At 36.7% G+C, this 20982-nt stretch overlaps 1 protein-coding gene across 1 annotated transcript in view; it reads right to left on the reverse strand.

The window, feature by feature from the left end:
* LOC149780347 (uncharacterized) overlaps positions 1-20982 on the reverse strand; it is a 218306-nt gene that overhangs the window by 120252 nt on the left and 77072 nt on the right. The window contains exons 5-7 of the mRNA XM_089936197.1: positions 16246-16884; positions 13250-13356; positions 11909-12113 (exon numbers count right to left, since the gene is read on the reverse strand). Of these exons, the coding sequence (XP_089792323.1) occupies positions 11909-12113; positions 13250-13356; positions 16246-16884 (951 nt within the window). The remainder of the gene's footprint in view (positions 1-11908; positions 12114-13249; positions 13357-16245; positions 16885-20982) is intronic.

A 20982-nucleotide genomic window follows, 5' to 3' on the forward strand; every position in this document is an offset into this window, starting at 1 on the left:
GGCAATGGTATGGACATAAATCCATGCTATACTCGGGGTAATGGTCTGGACATAAATCCATGCTGTACTTGGGGCAATGGTATGGACATAAATCCATGCTATAGTTGGGGCAATGCTATGGACACAAATCCATGCTATAATTGGGGTAATGGTATGGACATAAATCCATGCTGTAGTTGGGGCAATGCTATGGACACAAATCCATGCTATAATTGGGGTACTGGTATGGACATAAATCCATGCTGTACTTGGGGCAATGGTATGGACATAAATCCATGCTATACTCGGGGTAATGGTATGGACATAAATCCATGCTATACTTGGAGCAATGGTATGGACATAAATCCATGCTATACTTGGAGCAATGGTATGGACATAAATCCATGCTGTACTTGGGGTAATGGTATGGACATAAATCAATGCTACACTTGGGGTAATGGTAAGGACATAAATCCATGCTATAATTGGGGCAATGGTATGGACATAAATCCATGCTATAATTGGGGCAATGGTATGGACATAAATCCATGCTATACTTGGGGCAATGGTATGGACATAAATCCATGCTATACTTCGGGTAATGGTATGGAAATAAATCCATGCTGTACTTGGGGCAATGGTATGGACATAAATCCATGCTATACTTGGGGCAATGGTATGGACTTAAATCCATGCTATTATTGGGGCAATGGTATGGACATAAATCCATGCTATACTTGGGGCAATGCTATGGACATAAATCCATGCTATTCTTGGGGTAGTGGTATGGACATAAATCCATGCTTTACTCGGGGTAACGGTATGGACATAAATCCATGCTTTACTCGGGGCAATGGTATGGACATAAATCCATGCTTTATTCGGGGTAATGGTATGGACATAAATCAATGCTACACTTGGGGCAATGCTATGGACATAAATCCATGCAATAGTTGGGGCAATGGTATGGGCATAAATCCATCCTATTCTCGGGGTAATGGTATGGACATAAATCCATACTATACTCAGGGTAATGGTATGGACATAAATCCATGATGTACTTGGGGCAATGGTATGAACATAAATCCATGATGTACTTGGGGCAATGGTATGGACATAAATCCATGATGTACTTGGGGCAATGGTTTGGACATAAATCCATGCTATACTTGGGGCAATGGTATGGACATAAATCCATGCTATACTTGGGGCAATGGTTAGACATAAATCCATGCTATACTTGGGGCAATGGTATGGACATAAATCCATGATGTACTTGGGGCAATGGTATGGACATAAATCCATACTATACTTGGGGCAATGGTATGGACATAAATCCATGCTATACTCAGGGCAATGGTATGGACATAAATCCATGCTACACTTGGGGTAATGGTATTGACATAAATCCATGATGTACTTGGGGCAATGGTATGGACATAAATCCATGCTATACTTGGGGTAATGTTATGGACATAAATCCATCCTATACTTGGGGTAATGGTATGGACATAAATCCATGCTATACTTGGGGCAATGGTTAGACATAAATCCATGCTATACTTGGGGCAATGGTATGGACATAAATCCATGATGTACTTGGGGCAATGGTATGGACATAAATCCATACTATACTTGGGGTAATGGTATGGACATAAATCCATGCTATACTCAGGGCAATGGTATGGACATAAATCCATGCTACACTTGGGGTAATGGTATTGACATAAATCCATGATGTACTTGGGGCAATGGTATGGACATAAATCCATGCTATACTTGGGGTAATGTTATGGACATAAATCCATCCTATACTTGGGGTAATGGTATGGACATAAATCCATGCTATACTCAGGGTAATGGTATGGACATAAATCCATCCTATACTCGTGGTAATGGTATGGACATAAATCCATGCTATACTCGGGGTAATGGTATGGACATAAATTCATCCTATACTCGGGGTAATGGTATGGACATAAATCCATGCCATACTCAGGGTAATGGTATGGACATAAATCCATGCTATACTACGGGTAATGGTATTGACATAAATCCATGCTGTACTTGGGGTAATGGTATGGACATAAATCCATGCTATACTCAGGGTAATGGTATGGACATAAATCCATCCTATACTCGTAGTAATGGTATGGACATAAATCCATGCTATACTCGGGGTAATGGTATGGACATAAATCCATGCTATACTCAGGGTAATGGTATGGACATAAACCCATTCTATACTTGTGGTAATGGTATGGACATAAATCCATGCTATACTCAGGGTAATGGTATGGACATAAATCCATCCTATACTCGTGGTAATGGTATGGACATAAATCCATGCCATACTCAGGGTAATGGTATGGACATAAATCCACGCTATACTACGGGTAATGGTATTGACATAAATCCATGCTGTACTTGGGGCAATGGTATGGACATAAATCCATGCTATACTTGGGGCAATGGTATGGACATAAATTCCATGCTATAGCTGGGGCAAAGGAATGGGCATAAATCCATGCTATACTTGGGGTAATGGTATGGACATAAATCCATACTATACTTGGGGCAATGGTATGGACATAACTCCATGCTATACTCGGGGTAATGGTATGGACATAAATCCATACTATACTTGGGGCAATGGTATGGACATAAATCCATGCTATACTCGGGGTAATGGTATGGACATAAACCCATTCTATAGCTGGGGTAATGGTATGGACATAAACCCATTCTATAGCTGGGGCCATGGTATGGACATAAATCCATGCTATGTTTGGAAAAATGGTATGGACATGAATCCATGCTATAGTTGGAAAAATGGTATGGACATGAATCCATGCTATAGTCGGGGCAATGGTATGGACATAAATCTACATGCTATACTTGGGTAATGGTATGGACATAAATCCAGGCTACCCTTGGGCTAATGGTATGGACATACATTCATGCTGTACTCGGGGCAATGGTATGGACATAAATCCATGTTACTCTTGGGGTAATGGAACATAAATCCATGCTGTACTTGAGGTAATGGTATGGACATAAATCCATGATATACTCAGGGCAATGGTACGGATATAATCCATTCTATACTTGGGGTAATGGCGTGGACATAAACCCATACTATACTTGGCGTGATGGTAAGGACATAATCCATGCTATACTTGGGGCAATGGAATGGACATAAATCAATGCTGTAGATGGGGCAATGGTAGAGACATAAATCCATGCTCTAGTTGGGGCAATGTAATGGACACAAATCCATGATCTAGTTTAGGCAATGGAATGGATATAAATCCAAGCTGTAGGTGGGGCAATGGAATGGACATAAATCCATGCTGTAGTTGGGGAAATGGAATGGATATAAGTCTATGATATAGTTGGGGCAATGGAATAGACAAATATCCATTAATTTTTTGGGACAATGGAATGGATATAAGTCCATGCTGTAGTAGGGGCAATGGAATGGACATAAATCCATGCTATAGTTGGGGCAAAGGAATGGACATAATCCATGCTATAGTTGGGCAATGAAATGAGCATAAATCCATGCTATGGTTGGGTAAAAATATATTGTCTTGATGGGTGATAAACTAGAAATACTTTTTGAGCAATTAGGAAATGATTGGTATTGTCTGGCTTCAATGTCAAAAAACCCTCTTTATTTTTACCAGTTGATGATAACTTTCCAGCAATTTGAGTTCAATCAATCATTCGATTATGTCACAAAATTTATTGTATTGGTGTAATAGAAAGGCAAATTAAATTTCACATAAACTTTGTTACTCTATTTATAAGCGAAAGTAAATTGTTCATACCTCCTGTTCAGTTTCATCATGTATATTATAACTGATTAATTGTTATATTATGGGGGTACGTGTTGTTCTATAGTATTATCTCTGCTCAGATGCTTGTTATTCCATCCATTAATTTCATATTGCATTACTCGGTCTAGTCAATAACATCTTTGCCAATCATCTCCTTGATGACGATAACCAAAACACAAAATTTCAAATTTAGATCACAATAGTACAAAAAAAGGCCAGATAAAATGGAACAGATGGACAGTTCAAACCTTTGAAATTTACTGGATCTCTACAGTTAATTGTTTTGCCAAGAAATTATGTGTTCACCACAAAATTTCATATTTAGATTACAAAAGCACAAAACAAATGACCAGTCAACAATTTCTTCTGTTGCTTCCAGCCTTATATGTGTTTTGTCACATACATTTTAGTGTAGATATTGAAAATGGCAAAATATGATATTTGGAAACGTGTAGAATAATGTATGTGGTGTGATAATCAAGACACATTCCAATGACACCAACAACACTAAACAGTAAGTGAAAATGTTCAATTAATAACGATCTATTAATTTCCAATTCAAAAAGTCCCAATTCCAAAACTAATCTTGCGCAGAAAATATGCTACTCTTTACCAAAATTTGTTCATGTGACATACCAAAGTGGTAGTAATGTTGTGAATCAAATCAACGTTTTGAACCAACGTTTGTAATTTAAGGCCAAATGGTAAACATGGTAAGGGCACAGTCTGGAAAAGGATGTCAAAAGTGTCACATGCATTTGATGCCAAACATTATGGGGATGTTGTACATACAAACTTCTGAGAGAGTGATAGATGTAAGGTGAAGTTATTTGTTTAACATGCACAAAAGAGAGAATGTATTACCTCTATGTTACTTTCATGTACAGTGGTTAAAATGTCTTTGGATATTGTACTTATGGAAATTGTACATGATGTTAGCACATATAACCAAAATGATTGCTTACATGTATGTGACAATTCAGCCTAAATTTTCCAATGTACACTGTCTTTGGCAGTTATTAAAATAGAAAAAATAAATTTTGCAAGACTAGACAATACCAACTTCTGAAAGTGCAATGAATGAATTATGACACAAATAAAAGTAAAAACAGTTTTTTTTTTACAATTTACTTCTGATATCAAGAATGTGAAAATGACCAAATGCAGCTTATAGGTTTTTTTTATAGGTGCAAATTCGATGTGAGGTCTAGTTGTATATTCTATATCACACCAATCATGCACCAAAATAAAGGGAATTAAATGTTATTTTAACAAAGTCCTTTTTAAACAGCCAGTATAACCCAAGAGGAAAACCTGGGAAATTCTTTTTTCTTTAATAATCTAACATTATGCAAACTATGAAAATATCAAGCACTTTCTTAAGTTGTTTTGTAGCAACACAGTCTGGAACTGGGTGTCAATAATGTGTTGTGTTGGTTTGATGTGATATGGTGTATTGTTGTATCATGTAGGTTATATCAAAATATAAATAACACAAAAACTACAAAATGAACAGAAATTTGTGATTTCAAGTGATCCATATAATCCTGCAGAAACACTGAAATTTAACCTGCAATACCTTGCATCACACCAGTTCTCTCATCCCAGGTTTAAGTGTTTCTTTCAATACACCAACACATCTAGACTGGTTCTATAGACAAATAATTTATGGGGTAAATGCACATGCAGCCTTAAGCAACACTGACTACCACTCAATTTTAAGGCTATATCAAGACTTCCAATGTGTTGACTGTATTATGGACTAAGATAAAAATAGGATATTTTCACACAAATAATGGTACCGGTATGAATCAACATATCTAAGTTAGTAGGAGTTGGAGTACTGAGCCGCATTATTTCACTTGAGAACCAAAATACTAATCAAAATGGTATAAAAATTAAAACCTAAAGTCATGTTAGAGAAATTTAATTAAATTCCTAATTTCTTCTAGCTCAAGCTAGTTAAGTAATTTTCAGCACCTGCTCAATCAAGGACATGTGCTTTCCTCACAAATATTTCATGATATTTTCATTAATTATACATGGTCAAGATTTCTTGCTACTTATTACAACTGCATTATGGGTAACATTGACAGATATCATTTATATTATGAGCTTATTGTGAACTTAATCTTGGACAATAAATGAAGAACTGGCTTTTTATTTTAAATCCAAACATACACAAGGTAGCTAGCAATAAACCATGGCCTCCTCTTTTCAAGCAATCAGGCAAAACAAATATGTTTGTTTCCTACTGCACTGGTTTTAAAATTAGGGCAGGTAGGCAGTTTTTATAATGATTAGTATATATATATATATATATATATATATATATATATATATATATATATAATGTACTGACTGCTTCAAAGTACTGTGCAAAACCGGCTCAATTAGATGCACAAATCAGATTCAGGAATTATTTCCCATGGGGGAAAGGTGCTAGGGTCAGCAATAAGAAACAGATGGTCAGCAGCTGAATGGAAATATTTTTTTGGGACGCATCAAAATTACATGTTTTTTCTGTGGAATTACATCCTTTGCCACAGTATCATCATAATGTGATAAGCCTCAATTCAATTCAGCTGCATATTTAAACAAACTTTTAAATGACCATTGTTAAGTTATTTCTAGCAAAATAAGTGTGAAAATGCCCAACGACAATTTAGTTGTAAGTATTTTACCATCCCTACTGTAAGAAATATGCTATATAGTTAGTGTATCAAACCAAAGGATAGACACCATGACTGAGTGGTTTTGACTTAGGATTGATTTCATAACAAATCAGGAAACGAAATCACAAGGACTAGAGAACATTTAATTACTCTTTTAAAATAATGAAATAATCTTGAGTTAAGATTGCATTTTCATCAAGAATTATTGCTTTGCAAGACAAATGACTATGAACTGGTTTTAAACAGAGTGAATTTAACACAGACTAGAATGGCTTGTCCTGTGAATTCTCCAGACTGTTAACAATGTATACACATCCCAACATTCCTACAGGTTTCATTGAAAATAGGAAACTCATGAAAAGTTCACAAAACAATAGATGACCATGAATCTATGTCATCATGTAAGTGTTGTGAGCTTAAATACCCACAGGATGACCTTCAGGTACTCAAGTATTGAGTTGCTTTATGTTCAAACCATCCTTGATGCAGACTTTCTTTGGATACCTGCAATATGGTATAGCATTACAAAATAATGAATCTTCCACATTCAAAGCCACACGTTATCATGAAGCATCTTCCAAGTAATTATTACAGCCATAAAAATTGACCAGTCAATGAAACCTGTGCTATAATAGGGTCACAGCAACCTTCATTTCATATCCATTGAAGAAAGCCATAGATAACCATATCTGATGTCAGAGTTGCACTTTCAAGAACATATTCAGGTGACCATTTCAAATTTGTCAGCAGTATCATGATGATCATAATTTTAAATTTAAGTGTCTCAATTACTGATTTGCAAAGCCACTGTCCCAATGCTGGTTTATTTTTCAACTGAATTCATTCATGTTATAGTCTCTGCACAAAAATCTTGGGAAGGCAAATATTACATTTTAAATCTAATATCAGAGGTAACATGTTTGTTGTTTGATTTGTTTCCAAGCCTATTTTTCATTATCAATTACAATAAATGGTCTAGTAAGTTGTCTTAATGCAAAATTACTATATTATCTAAATACTTTTGTAAATGATGTTGTGGTAATCAATGGCCTCAAAAATAGACAACTGCTGGTAAATATTGGATTGATATCAAATATGTTCTTAAACAAAAATACTTAGTTTTGTGTTTTAAAATGATAAACTATTTAGAATATCTATTACATGTCTTTGTTTGTGCTGTAATTTGTCTGATTAAGAATTAAATCTTTATTTTGATACAAATAAAAAGACTTGCTGCCAGAAACAAACTTGAAGTATATTTACATGTATCAGGATGCAACTGCAATGAAATCAAAGGGAGGCAACTACAGTATGGCCAAAGATAGCTAAATAGGGAAGATAATCACTCTTTAATAACACATCAACCCTTCCACTGGTCAGGAGGCAACAAAAAATAAACTGATACAGAGAGACAATCATGTTTCAGTATGCACTGAGATATGTTACACTGTATGTCAATTCAAATAGTGTTGAAATATGTCATGCAAAATGGATTAGTTACATTTAATGACACTGAAACGAAAATTCACCAAATTATGGATGCAGATATAATCTGCAATGCTGTGCGGAATGAACTAGGGCGAGGAACACAAGTTTGGGATATGCTATTTTGAATAGTGAACATAACTAAATCATTTGATAATAATAATAATAATAATAATAAGAGTATTCAGTTGATGGCATTTGTTCAAAATCAAATCTGAAAGATGAACTACTGACAGGTTTGACTGTTCATGTATGTACAAAGTTATCTTATTCAGCCCAATGTGCATGTACTAGGAGGTAGTTGATAATTACACGCCATTGCCAAGGAAGTAAGAAGAAAGAATGATTCCATAAACTGAGGCTGCCTACATCTATATACTTTTATCTGTGCTAATGCCAATGCTGATGCATAAAGCTGTCTACATGTATATGCTTTTATCTTTCATAGCATAATGCTCAAGCAGATGAAAGTCTCTATTGTTTACTGTACCAATCAGTCTAAGCAAATTCTATAGGCCCAGATGTGACAGTACATCATGCTCAAGCAGATCAAAGTCTATATTGTGTACTGACGAGTCCAAGCAAACTTCATATGACTTATCAAACCAGCATGGGTCAATCAAACTGTAAAAACAAACCTCCATCATGTGTCCTTTTCACAACATAGCAGTTAAAATAAACACATTAAGGTGACAACTATGCTATAATATTTTGTTTGCATCCAAAAACTAGATATGCATCTTTTGTAACAAATGTGTGCATAGTATGAGCATATTTTAAGTTTCAAGCTTGAGTGTACAGTAGGTGTATTTGTAAGTTTCAAATATGTGTGTACAGTAGATGTACATGTATGTTTCCAATGTGTGTACTGTATGTGTATATGTAAGTTCAAGTTTATGTGTACAGTAGGTGCATATGTAAGTTTCAAATGTGTGTGTACCATAGGTGTATATGTAACTTCATGTTTGTGTACAGTTCTTTCAGGTAAGAAAGACATTTTGTCTAAATCTGATACTTCTTACCTATATATACCTCTGACTCAATACACAATATATATAATACCAGACATTGTAAAATGTCACATCAACTATATAGCAACCATTCAGCCAATGGAGAGCACATCAAAATGAGTGGAGGAATAGTCTAAGTATAATGCTAAACCAACATGAGGTGATTCAAACATTTAAAGTTATTTAGAGTTGATCTAAGTCATTTTTATGCTTTACTTCTCATTGTAAGATTGCTTTCATGTCGCTTTCTCCTTTAACGGGCCCGGGACACTGTTGATACAGTGACAAAATCATCCATGATGACCCATGACTTGTGATAATGTTCCAGAGAAAGAGAGAGAGAGGTTGATATGTGAGGGGTGGGAACTGGTGTACACTGACCATAAGGTTAGTTTAAGCATCCATTTCTCTGTGTGTAGAGAGAGAAAGAGAGAGAGAGAGAGAGAGAGAATGATTGGGACCAGTCAAAGCAAAACTGACATGTTTATCTACATTAATATTACTGTCCATTCAGAATGGGTAGAGATATGAGTTTTAAGCCAGCTATCATGATAGCCATATTAGGTCTAAGATTGCTACCATTTTCATTTAGGACAAGCTAGATATAACAAGAAGTGTTTTGGTAAAAAGCACATGTTGATGTGATTATCCATTCAGGAGTAAAAGAAATAACAAGATGTTCAAGATGGAAGCATGTTGATGGCTGTACTGAATGGCAGATTGGCATCACATTCAATCTGAACCAACAACACACCATAAGTAGTCATGTGGTGACAACCCCATATTAGTATGACTATATTTAGAAGGAATGATAACAAGATTTTAAAGATGCTGGACACAAATGGATTTCAGATCAGCACCATTTTCATTTGGGATTAACAAGATATTGTAAGAAATCTTTGGTAAAACTCAACATCAATCAGACAATCCATCTGTAACAGAGTAAATTTTGCAGATGTCATTGTAACTAAAATCAGTTTTAAACTGATGATGTGACAGGATAATTCCATGGCATGTTCAGGTGAAACTGGACAGGAGTTAAGTTTGGGGTTTGTTTATCAAAACTGTCAAAGGTTTAAAATATGTTGCAGAAGCAATGCAAGTACTTGTTGAAATATTTCTCATATGTTTAAACCAGGGGTCTCAAACTCAAACCAACATAAGGGCTGCATGAGGGCATTTTTGATGGCCCAAAGGCTGTACCACCATTGTTATCTCTCATGACACCTTGTGACATCAATCATTTTGTGGGCCACAGGATACGGCTTGGTGGGCCAGATGTTTGAGACCCTTGGTTTAACCATTGCTGTGAGCAATATTAAGGGGAAGCAGGAAATTAAGTTTTCTGAATCCTAGGAAGGGTGTGCATTAATACTGGCAGTTAGGTAATTCTGAGATATGATTGGTTAGTTAATCGTTTTGGATGGGCTGATGGGGGGGGGGGGGTCCCAGGTGAAGTCTAGTGTTTTAAAATGACATACACAGCAAAATCAGCAGTCTAGATTGCAAGAGGCAAAAGGTCTTGGCTTGAGGGGTGCAAGACCATCATAAAGATTGTCCAAGGGACATGTAGTATAGAGTCTGTGAGACACAAATGATCAGGGGAGTAATGACACAGTTCTACTGATGGAAACAAGGGGTGAACCTCAATGCTAAAATGGTACCATATCTTAATTTCATACCTAAATTTTCATTGACATGAGTCTTAACATAAGGGTTTGAATTGATTTCTGTTAAATGATATAGGAATCATCAATAAATGATATATGAATCATGTATGCTAAGAAATGATCATTATTAGGTTTGTAGGATGTTGCATACTGAGGAATTGTTCGATAGCAATGTAGTTACGCTAATAAGTGAATTTTGTTTAATCTTTATAACTAAGATGTGAGTTCTTTTAATTGTTGAATTGGCTGCATTAGTGTGTGGGCCATCAGTTATTTAATGGTCAGCCATATTTGTGCACATGTCCGATGTTTAGTTCAAGATAGTGATTAACAATATACACTGCTGCAGCTTAATTGCCTTTAAGCGAGAGAAGAATATGTTATTGATCAATTAGTAATTGTAAATAGCTCTACTGGAGAAATACATTAATTTTCTGTATTATGTTAACCCTTTACCTCATAGAGCAAAGTTACCCAGTGCAGTGTGCTATAAATAGAACACCTGTTACCTATTCTACTCCATACACATAGTCCTGCCTGTTAACTGTTAAGCAGTGTAGTGTATGTTAAGTTTTACAGCAATTTTAACCATTTTACATTTTTGGTACACATCTATTATGCAGGAAAAATTGAAGAGTAAAGTCTGATTGTTATAGCTGTGTAATTATTTTTCACGGAAGAATTTTTTATGGGTTTTAAAATCTTGAGAGAACTTGTTCGCTGTCAAGTCAGTGAAGCCACATGACCAACCATAGCTGCCATTTCTCATACTCGAAATTTGCAAGTTTTTTGTCCGCATCTACATCACTAAGTCATCTGAATTTGATAAGTTATAAAAACTAATTGCTGCCTACATCAAAATCAGAGCCTTTACTTAAGTTATTGAAGCTTTCAGAGTTGTGATTCTAATCGTGAAAACTTCATAAGTACAGAATGAAATCTGTGACCTCCATTAAGGACCTTAGAAAGCCACATATTACAACCTACTTCAACAGTTTTATTACAGAAAATGCACCTATATTAAGCATTCATCTGTCTTAAACAGCCATTGAATTGTTGTAAAATTTACCTCTATTAATAAACCACCTGCCTTGTATCTCACTCCCAAGAGGTGGCTGCTTAATACACACTTGACTGAAATTAACAATACCTAGACAACATGTGATCAGAGAAAAAGTGTATCACTCCTGCTGTATCTCTTTAACTAAAAATAATTACTCATAAATGTATGCATTCCCCTGACGTACCTGTTGAGCTGGAGGCAGGGGTTGATTCTACTGTCCCTTTTGTCTTCTGCAGCTTAAAAAGCTTCCACACAGACCCAAGGACTGTTGAAAGCTTCAAATGTTCTGTGTTAACAGTAGCAGTAGGTGCTGATGTGGTGGGGATCTCTGCTGTTTCAGATGTTATGGTCTTTGTCTCTGAATCCATTACTTTTGATGGCAACTTTTTCTGATCCAAGAAATTAAACAAGATTGGTCAAACTTCTTTGCAGAAAATAGAAACAACAGTCTGAAACTTTGTAGGACTATACTAGTTGATTTAACCGTACACTCAATTTTTAACACATTAACCCCTGGTGACAAGTTTACATGGCAGGAGGTAGTAACCTATTGCCGAGCTCTGTAGCGTCAAGGTCATCTATTATACACTAAAAAGGGTGGCATTATAAAGGTAGAGAGATGTAGCTCTACAATGATACCAAATAATCTGGAATTTCCAGCTGCATTACAACATACTGATGGAAAAATCTCCTTTTTTGGACCTGATTTTTTTCCACCCAAATTTCGCCTCATGTCAGAATCCAATTTTGTGTCTGGATTTTTGACTTTTTGGTCTCAGATTAAGGCAGACCGGTATGAACTGCACACAGACAGATGAACCTTTGCAAAAAGTAGGATAATATGGACATTTGGAATAAAGAGTGGTCTCAATATGAAAAATAATGGGTCTGTTAAGCAAATATATAAAAAAATCCAACTTGTACCCTTCTGCTCATGTGCGAGCAAAATAGCCAATGAAAAACAATGTTTCTAATACAACTAGGCATTATGTTATTGGAAGATCACCTGGATGTTGATGTATTAGGATATTTTCAGAAACAGCTTTGAAAATGTGTTTCCTATTCAAATTTCAGGCGAAAACGACAAAAACTGCCAGGGGTTAATGTGTTAAAGTGAAGATTTTATGAACCACACAGGGTTTACTATTTACATTACTCCTACAAATAAAGGCTTCACAATCTCACAGCAGTGGTATTATTAAATATTGATTACATAATAAATGCCTAAATTCCAGCAGGAAGCAAACATCTGACATCCAATATTTCCCAAGTATAACAATCTTTTTTCATTGCTCTACAATTCTTATATGATCAGACCAGTTTTAACTGGTTTTGAAGTCAAGCACTTTTGTGATGTCAGTAATATACTGAAACATCAAAATTTCACATACTGCACAAGTCTTTTTTTTCAACACAACTCACTTAATATATAATATCTGATCTTGAGAGCAAGGATTGACAAAATATAAAAGGAGAAAATGAGAAACTGTTTAACACCCTTGACATTAATGACTTTAGTTTGTACCTGTGAAATTTTATCCGCATGTGTTCCTACCAAAATCACAGGGGGGATGCCAGCTTCAGGAGATAGAGCACAGGAATGTATGAAGTTTAGCCAAACCTCAATCAGTTCTGAAATTAATTCATAAATAAGCCATTTTTTAAGCCTGTGGGATTCCAAAAAAGATGACAAATTTTCAACACAACATGTTTTCTTGAAATAATTCAATGATATTCTGAAAGGCTATTTCAACACATGTCCTTTTGAAATGGTTGAATATTATTTTGTGAGGCTATTTCAACACGTCTTTTTGAAATGGTTGAATATTATTTTGTGAGGCTATTTCAACACATGTCCTTTTGAAATAGCTGAATACTATTTTGTGAGGCTATTTCAACACATGTCCTTTTGAAATAGTTGAATACTATTTTGTGAGGCTATTTCAAAAGATGTCCTGTGAAGTAATTCAATTTATTTCAAGCTTGCTATCTGATCACAACATGTCCTTTGAAATATTTTACTATGATATTGTGATAGGATAACTACAAGAATCAAGCAAATTGGACTGCGTGTCAAACCTGCCTCAGACTTTTGATAATGAGGGGATTTGTTTCTCTTCTAAAAGATAGGTGCAGATCACATGTAAAGCAAAATTATAAAGTCAAAGAGAAGGGGATAAAATTGTACTGTTTCAAACGAAATCAAACAACTTCAACATTGAGGTTAATATAGGATGTGGATGGATGTACTGGCATACACATGGACACCAATGTACTGATCATTCCTATGTCAAGTAAGCTGTTCAAGGCAGGTCATGTACATGGACACCAATGTACTGATCATTCCTATGTAAAGTAAGCTGTTCAAGGCAGATCATGTACATGGACACCAAGGTACTGATCATTCCTATGTAAAGTAAGCTGTTCAAGGCAGGTCATGTACATGGACACCAAGGTACTGATCATTCCTATGTAAAGTAAGCTGTTCAAGGCAGGTCATGTACATGGACACCAAGGTACTGATCATTCCTATGTAAAGTAAGCTGTTCAAGGCAGGTCATGTACATGGACACCAAGGTACTGATCATTCCTATGTCAAAGTAAGCTGTTCAAGGCAGGTCATGTACATGGACACCAATGTACTGATCATTCCTATGTAAAGTAAGCTGTTCAAGGTAGGTCATGTACATGGACACCAAGGTACTGATCATTCCTATGTAAAGTAAGCTGTTCAAGGCAGGTCATGTACATGGACACCAAGGTACTGATCATTCCTATGTCAAAGTAAGCTGTTCAAGGCAGGTCATGTACATGGACACCAAGGTACTGATCATTCCTATGTCAAAGTAAGCTGTTCAAGGCAGGTCATGTACATGGACACCAAGGTACTGATCATTCCTATGTAAAGTAAGCTGTTCAAGGCAGGTCATGTACATGGACACCAAAGTACTGATCATTCCTATGTCAGAGTAAGCTGTTCAAGGCAGGTCATGTACATGGACACCAAGGTACTGATCATTCCTATGTAAAGTAAGCTGTTCAAGGCAGGTCATGTACATGGACACCAATGTACTGATCATTCCTATGTCAAGTAAGCTGTTCAAGGCAGGTCATGTACATGGACACCAAGGTACTGATCATTCCTATGTCAGAGTAAGCTGTTCAAGGCAGGTCATGTACATGGACACCAAAGTACTGATCATTCCTATGTCAGAGTAAGCTGTTCAAGGCAGGTCATGTACATGGACACCAAGGTACTGAGCATTCCTATGTCAAAGTAAGCTGTTCAAGGCAGGTCATGTACATGGACACCAACGTACTGATCATTCCTATGTCACAGTATCTTGTTAAAAGACAGGTCATGTACATGAACACCAATGTACTGATTGTTCTTATGTCAAAGTAAGCTGTTCAAAGGCAGGTCATGTACACGGACACCAATATGCTGATCATTCCTATGTCAAAGTATGTTGTTCAAAGGCAGGTCATGTACATGGACACCAATGTACTGATCATTCCTATGTCAAAGTAAGCTTTTCAAAGACAGGTCATGTACATGAACACCAAGGTACTGATCATTCCTATGTCAAAGTAAGCTGTTCAAAGACAGGTCATGTACATGAACACCAATGTACTGATCATTCTTATGTCAAAGTAAGCTGTTCAAGGCAGGTCATGTACATGAACACCAATGTACTGATCATTCCTATGTCACAGTAAGTTGTTCAAAGGCAGGTCATGTACATGAACACCAATGTACTGATCATTCCTATGTCACAGTAAGTTGTTCAAATGCAGGTCATGTACATGAACACCAATGTACTGATCATTCCTATGTCACAGTATGTTCTTCAAATCAGGCCATGTACATGAATATCAAAGTACTGATCATTCCTATGTCAAAGTAAGTTGTTCAAGGCAGGTCATGTACATGGACACCCATGTACTGATCATTCCTATGTCACAGTATGTTCTTCAAATCAGGCCATGTACATGAATATCAAAGTACTGATCATTCCTATGTCAAAGTAAGCTATTCAAAGGCAGGTCATGTACATGAACACCAAAGTACTGATCATTCTTATGTCAAAGTAAGCTGTTCAAAGGCAGGTCATGTACATGAATGCCAAAGTACTGATCATTCTTATGTCAAAGTAAGCTGTTCAAAGGCAGGTCATGTACATGAACACCAAAGTACTGATCATTCTTATGTCAAAGTAAGCTGTTCAAGGCAGGTCATGTACATGGACACCAAAGTACTGATCATTCTTATGTCAATGTAAGCTGTTCAAGGCAGGTCATGTACATGAACACCAAAGTACAGATCATTCTTATGTCAAAGTAAGTTGCACAAAGGCTGGCTCAGCAAATGTCAATGCTTTTAAATGTTATTTCTTTCCTTTTTATCATCTTTTTCTGCTGTGGGCTAAAGCTGTGCTGTGTGTGTTGTTCCATGAATTAACTAGGAATAAGGAATTTATTATATGATTTTGCAGAGTGGTAGTAGATCAAAAAACTTACCACAAACTCTACACTTCATTATTCCTTCACTATCGAAATAACAATCATCATCTACCAGATCAGTAATATGTCCACTGACATCTGAAACCAAGAGATATATGGCTCGTCTGGTCAGGAACGTCTGATGTGTCGTGTAGAATGAACATTGACCAGCAAAGTCCCATACTGACACTGGTGAGATTTTGCCTGCATTTTGCTTTAATTTATCAGCATTATCTTGCAGTAATTGTATCAGTTCCACCATTGGATCCATCTTCTTACTTCCACTAGTGATATTTTCTGCAGTCTGTGATCTGGCCACTGTAAATGTGTCAGACTGGGCGAGCTGCCTCTGTCCTACAGCAGAGGAGGATTCCTGTTGATTAGTAGTAGTAGATGAAAGATTTTGGCCAAGGCCTTGGTGAGTAGAACGACAATATAGTATTTCTGTATCATTGTCTTCCACAGCAACATGGGCCCCATCATTGGTGTCAATAACTCCTTTCCCTTGATGGGATGTGAAATGTTCCTCATTTGTAATACCTGTTGTGCCATCAGGGTTTTTCACAAACGTTTCCTCATCAGCATCCCTGTCCCTCAATGACTGTTTCTCATTCAGTACTTTGGCAAGGCACTGGAGTCGATAGTCCTGTTCTGAACCTGAAAACAAAAGGCAAAATGAACAAAACTTTAAGAATAGGTAATCAAGCTAGATATGACAACTGATTACACTAGACTTAGAGTGCAATTAATTATTACATAACTCACCTCTACATGGAATTCAGTCATCTCCAGTATTCATTGTAAATATTATCATGCTGATTACACACCTCTACATTGATTTCAGTCATCTCCAGGAGCAATAGTAAACACTATGATGCAGATTACACACCTCTTTTTGGACTTTAGTCATCTCCAGTGGCTATTGCAAATATTTCATGCTGATTACACACCTACTTGGACTTTAGTTTGTCTCCAGTAGCAACTGTAAATACTATCGTGCTGATTACACACCTCTACTAGGATTTTAGTCATCTCCAGTAGCACTGTAAATATTTTCATGCTGATTTCATAGCCATGGCAGCCATACTGAAGATCAGATCAACGCCATTGTCATTTAGGATCAACTAGACATTGTAAGCAGTCTTTCAATGAAACCTCATGCTGATGAGGCCATCCATTGAAGAGCAGCAATAACTGGATTTTCAAAATGGTCACTATCACGTTTGACATAAAAGCAACAAGTGGTGCTTATGAAATTATAATATGTGTACCTTTGACACAATTACTACATGTGGTTCATACCAAATTATAGACATAGGTTCCTTTAACACAACAACATGTGGTTCATAATAAATTATAAACATGGGTACCTTTGACATAACCACATGTGGCTCATACTAAATTATAACATGGGTACCTTTGACACAATAACTACATGCAGTTCATACTAATTTATAAACATGGGTACCATTGACACAACAACTTCATGTGGTGCTTACAAAAATATGTGTGCCTTTGAAATAGTAACTACACATGGTTCATATTAAATTAAAAGGAGGGTACCTTTGACACGATAACCACATGTGGCTCATACTAAATTAGAACAAAGTGGGCAACTAAGTTGCTGGAAACAATGTAAATTTTAGATTTTTCTAATCAGGAAAGTGAAAACAACTTTGTCCAGTACAAGACAAAGCACGATTTTGTTGACATCATGTGACTGCAACACTGACATGTGCTCTCCAAATGATGAATCTGGCCTTTTCCAGGTCTATTGGTCTATTCACATTAAACATATTTCAAAAAAGGTTAATTGTTATCTTTAACTACTGAGGAAAATCAAAACATAATTTCCTCTTCAGTATAGGGTCATCTTTTTATAAAAGTTATATTCAGCCATATCTGGACTATTGTAATGTAATTTGGGGTAATACCTCTAATTTAAACATAACAATACTTTAAAGACTCCAAAAGAGGGCTTGCCATTTAATTCTAGATCAACGTATGGACAATTTTCAGGATGCAATGAATAACACTGGTCAACAGTGAAATCATTACTGACTTGAAAAGGCCCTAATCTGTAGTATTTTGGTGTGCCGAACACGAATATAACCGTGAAAAATTTGTATTGGCTCTCGTTTTGAAGATATTCATATACCTCATTTTCTATGTTTCACTGTGTAAATTTCTCCAGTAGGACTGCAGCAACATCCGGAATAATGATGTAACATTGCATAATACCATCATGCTCACATCATCCACAGTTGATTGCATCATTTTCTGATGCAATGCAATACTAATGCCATGCGGCTGCTGAAGTAAGTTGACGTCAGCAGTGTACTATACATGTGTAGGCCTATTATACTAATGCCAGGCGGCTGCTGAAGCTGACGTAAGCAGTGTACTATATAAAGCCCAATCAGATAGGTTCAGCATTTAAAATATTTTAGACGTTGTGCGAGACAGTTCAAGCTACTGTTACATAAATCTTATTATTTTATCCATTTACGTACAATAAAGAACAGTAATGCCTCGAAAGTGTGTTAATACCGCGGACAATTTTTGCTATATTTGTGGGGAAGTGACATTTGCCAACCAGAAGAAAAGTATCAATTCTCAAGTGAAGAAGGCATATCATCTTTACTTCGGATGCAAGGTTGGTGACCAAGACAAGCCTTGGGCTCCGCATATATGCTGTGCTACATGTACAACACAGCTTTCACAGTGGTTGAATTGCAAAAGGTCATCAATGCCGTTTGCAGTCCCAATGGTGTGGAGAGAGCCAAGCAACCACCTAAATGACTGTTACTTCTGCTTGGTTCCTCCTCTTTCCGGCGGAATAACAAAGCGAAAGAAGTCGAGAATAGTCTACCCAAACATTCCGTCTGCATTGAGACCAGTTCCACATGGTGAGGGACTTCCTATTCCAGAACCTCCAGCAGAATATTCTCTTGATTCATCTGACGAAGACAAAGGTGAGTCGACCTGTTCTTCTCCTGGTCCATCAGCATGCAGTGATCCAGATTTTCACTGTGGTGCATCATCAACCCCACACAGAATAACACAGGAAGAACTAAATGACCTGATTCGTGATTTGGACTTATCAAAGAACAAGGCAGAATTGCTAGGATCAAGACTCCAACAATGGAATCTTCTAGAAGAAGATGTCACAATTACTGCATATCGAAAGCGCCACCAGCAATTGGAGCCTTTCTTCAGAAAGGAAAGTAATCTGATATTCTGTTCCGATATTGAGGGCCTCATGAATGCTTTAAAAATCACTCATGACCCACAAGAATGGAGACTATTTGTGGACTCTTCGAAACTGAGTCTCAAGGCTGTGCTTTTGCACAATGGAAACATTCTTCCATCTATTCCAGTAGCGTATGCTGTCCACATGAAAGAGACATACGATAACTTAAGGCAGCTACTGAATTCCATTGAGTATAACAAGTACAGCTGGCACCTCTGTGGTGATTTGAAGGTAGTTGCCCTTTTAATGGGACTGCAGCAAGGATATACAAAATACATGTGTTTCTTATGCGAGTGGGATAGCCGAGCAAGGGAAATGCACTACATGAGGAAGGAATGGACTCACAGGCAGAATGTAGCCATTGGAGAGAAGAATATCCAACACCCAGCTCTGGTTGAGGCTCAGAAAATCTTGCTACCACCCCTTCACATCAAACTAGGTTTGATGAAGAACTTCGTGAAAGCCATTGACCGGACTTTGCCAGCATTCCGATACCTGCATGAAAAATTCCCTCGACTCAGCGAAGCAAAGATTAAAGAGGGAGTTTTTGTGGGTCCTCAGATTCGAGAGCTTTTCAAAAATGACCTGTTCAACAACTTGCTGGAAGGTGACGCGAAACAAGCATGGAATGCTTTTCGCCTAGTTTCTACAAACTTCCTCGGAAATGTTAGGGCAGAAAACTATAAGGAACTAGTAGAAGACATGTTGATGAAGTATAAGAAACTTGGCTGCAATATGTCTCTAAAGATTCACTTCCTTCATTCCCATTTGGATTTCTTTCCTAGCAACTGTGGTATTGTTAGTGATGAACACGGCGAACGTTTTCATCAAGATATCGCAACAATGGAACAAAGATACCAGGGAAAATGGTCCACTACAATGCTGGCTGACTACTGCTGGACACTCCTCAGAGATGCTCCCGAACAGCTGTACAAGAGACAGGCGAAGAAATCTAAGATGTAGTCAATGACTTGATTTTTTATAGGTAGGCTATTACAGTTGACCTTTTACTATTGGAATGCATTTCGTTATGTAAACATTAATTTCTTGCAGATTACAAAAAAACTAGAGCCAATTTTGCAATTTGACTGTCATATTCGTGTTCAGCACATAAAAATTGATAAGAATTGACTAATTTTATTTCAGTAACATGACTTTTGTAAAAATTTGTTGTCCAGTGTAATATAAAGGTTTTAACAATACGTGAAAGAATATTTCTTAGAAAGGCCAAATTGATGTACAAAGTATCCAGAAAAGACATTCCTGTCTATCTAAGCAATATCTTTCACCAAAGAGATGATGATGGCACTCCAAATTTAAGGTCCATAAGAAGAAAAAATTACATTATACCAAGGCCAAAGAAGTAATTGCTTAAAAAAAAGTTTTCAATATACTGGTCCACTGGTATGGAACAACAATCCCAGTGACAAAAGGCAGGCTCCTAAGCATTTAATCTTTTCACAATCAATGTCTTAAATGGATGAAATCTTTAGAAAATTAAA

Source organism: Sinohyriopsis cumingii, chromosome 16 (assembly GCF_028554795.1).
Source record: "Sinohyriopsis cumingii isolate HCF-2022 chromosome 16, ASM2855479v2, whole genome shotgun sequence".
Taxonomy (NCBI): domain Eukaryota; kingdom Metazoa; phylum Mollusca; class Bivalvia; order Unionida; family Unionidae; genus Sinohyriopsis; species Sinohyriopsis cumingii.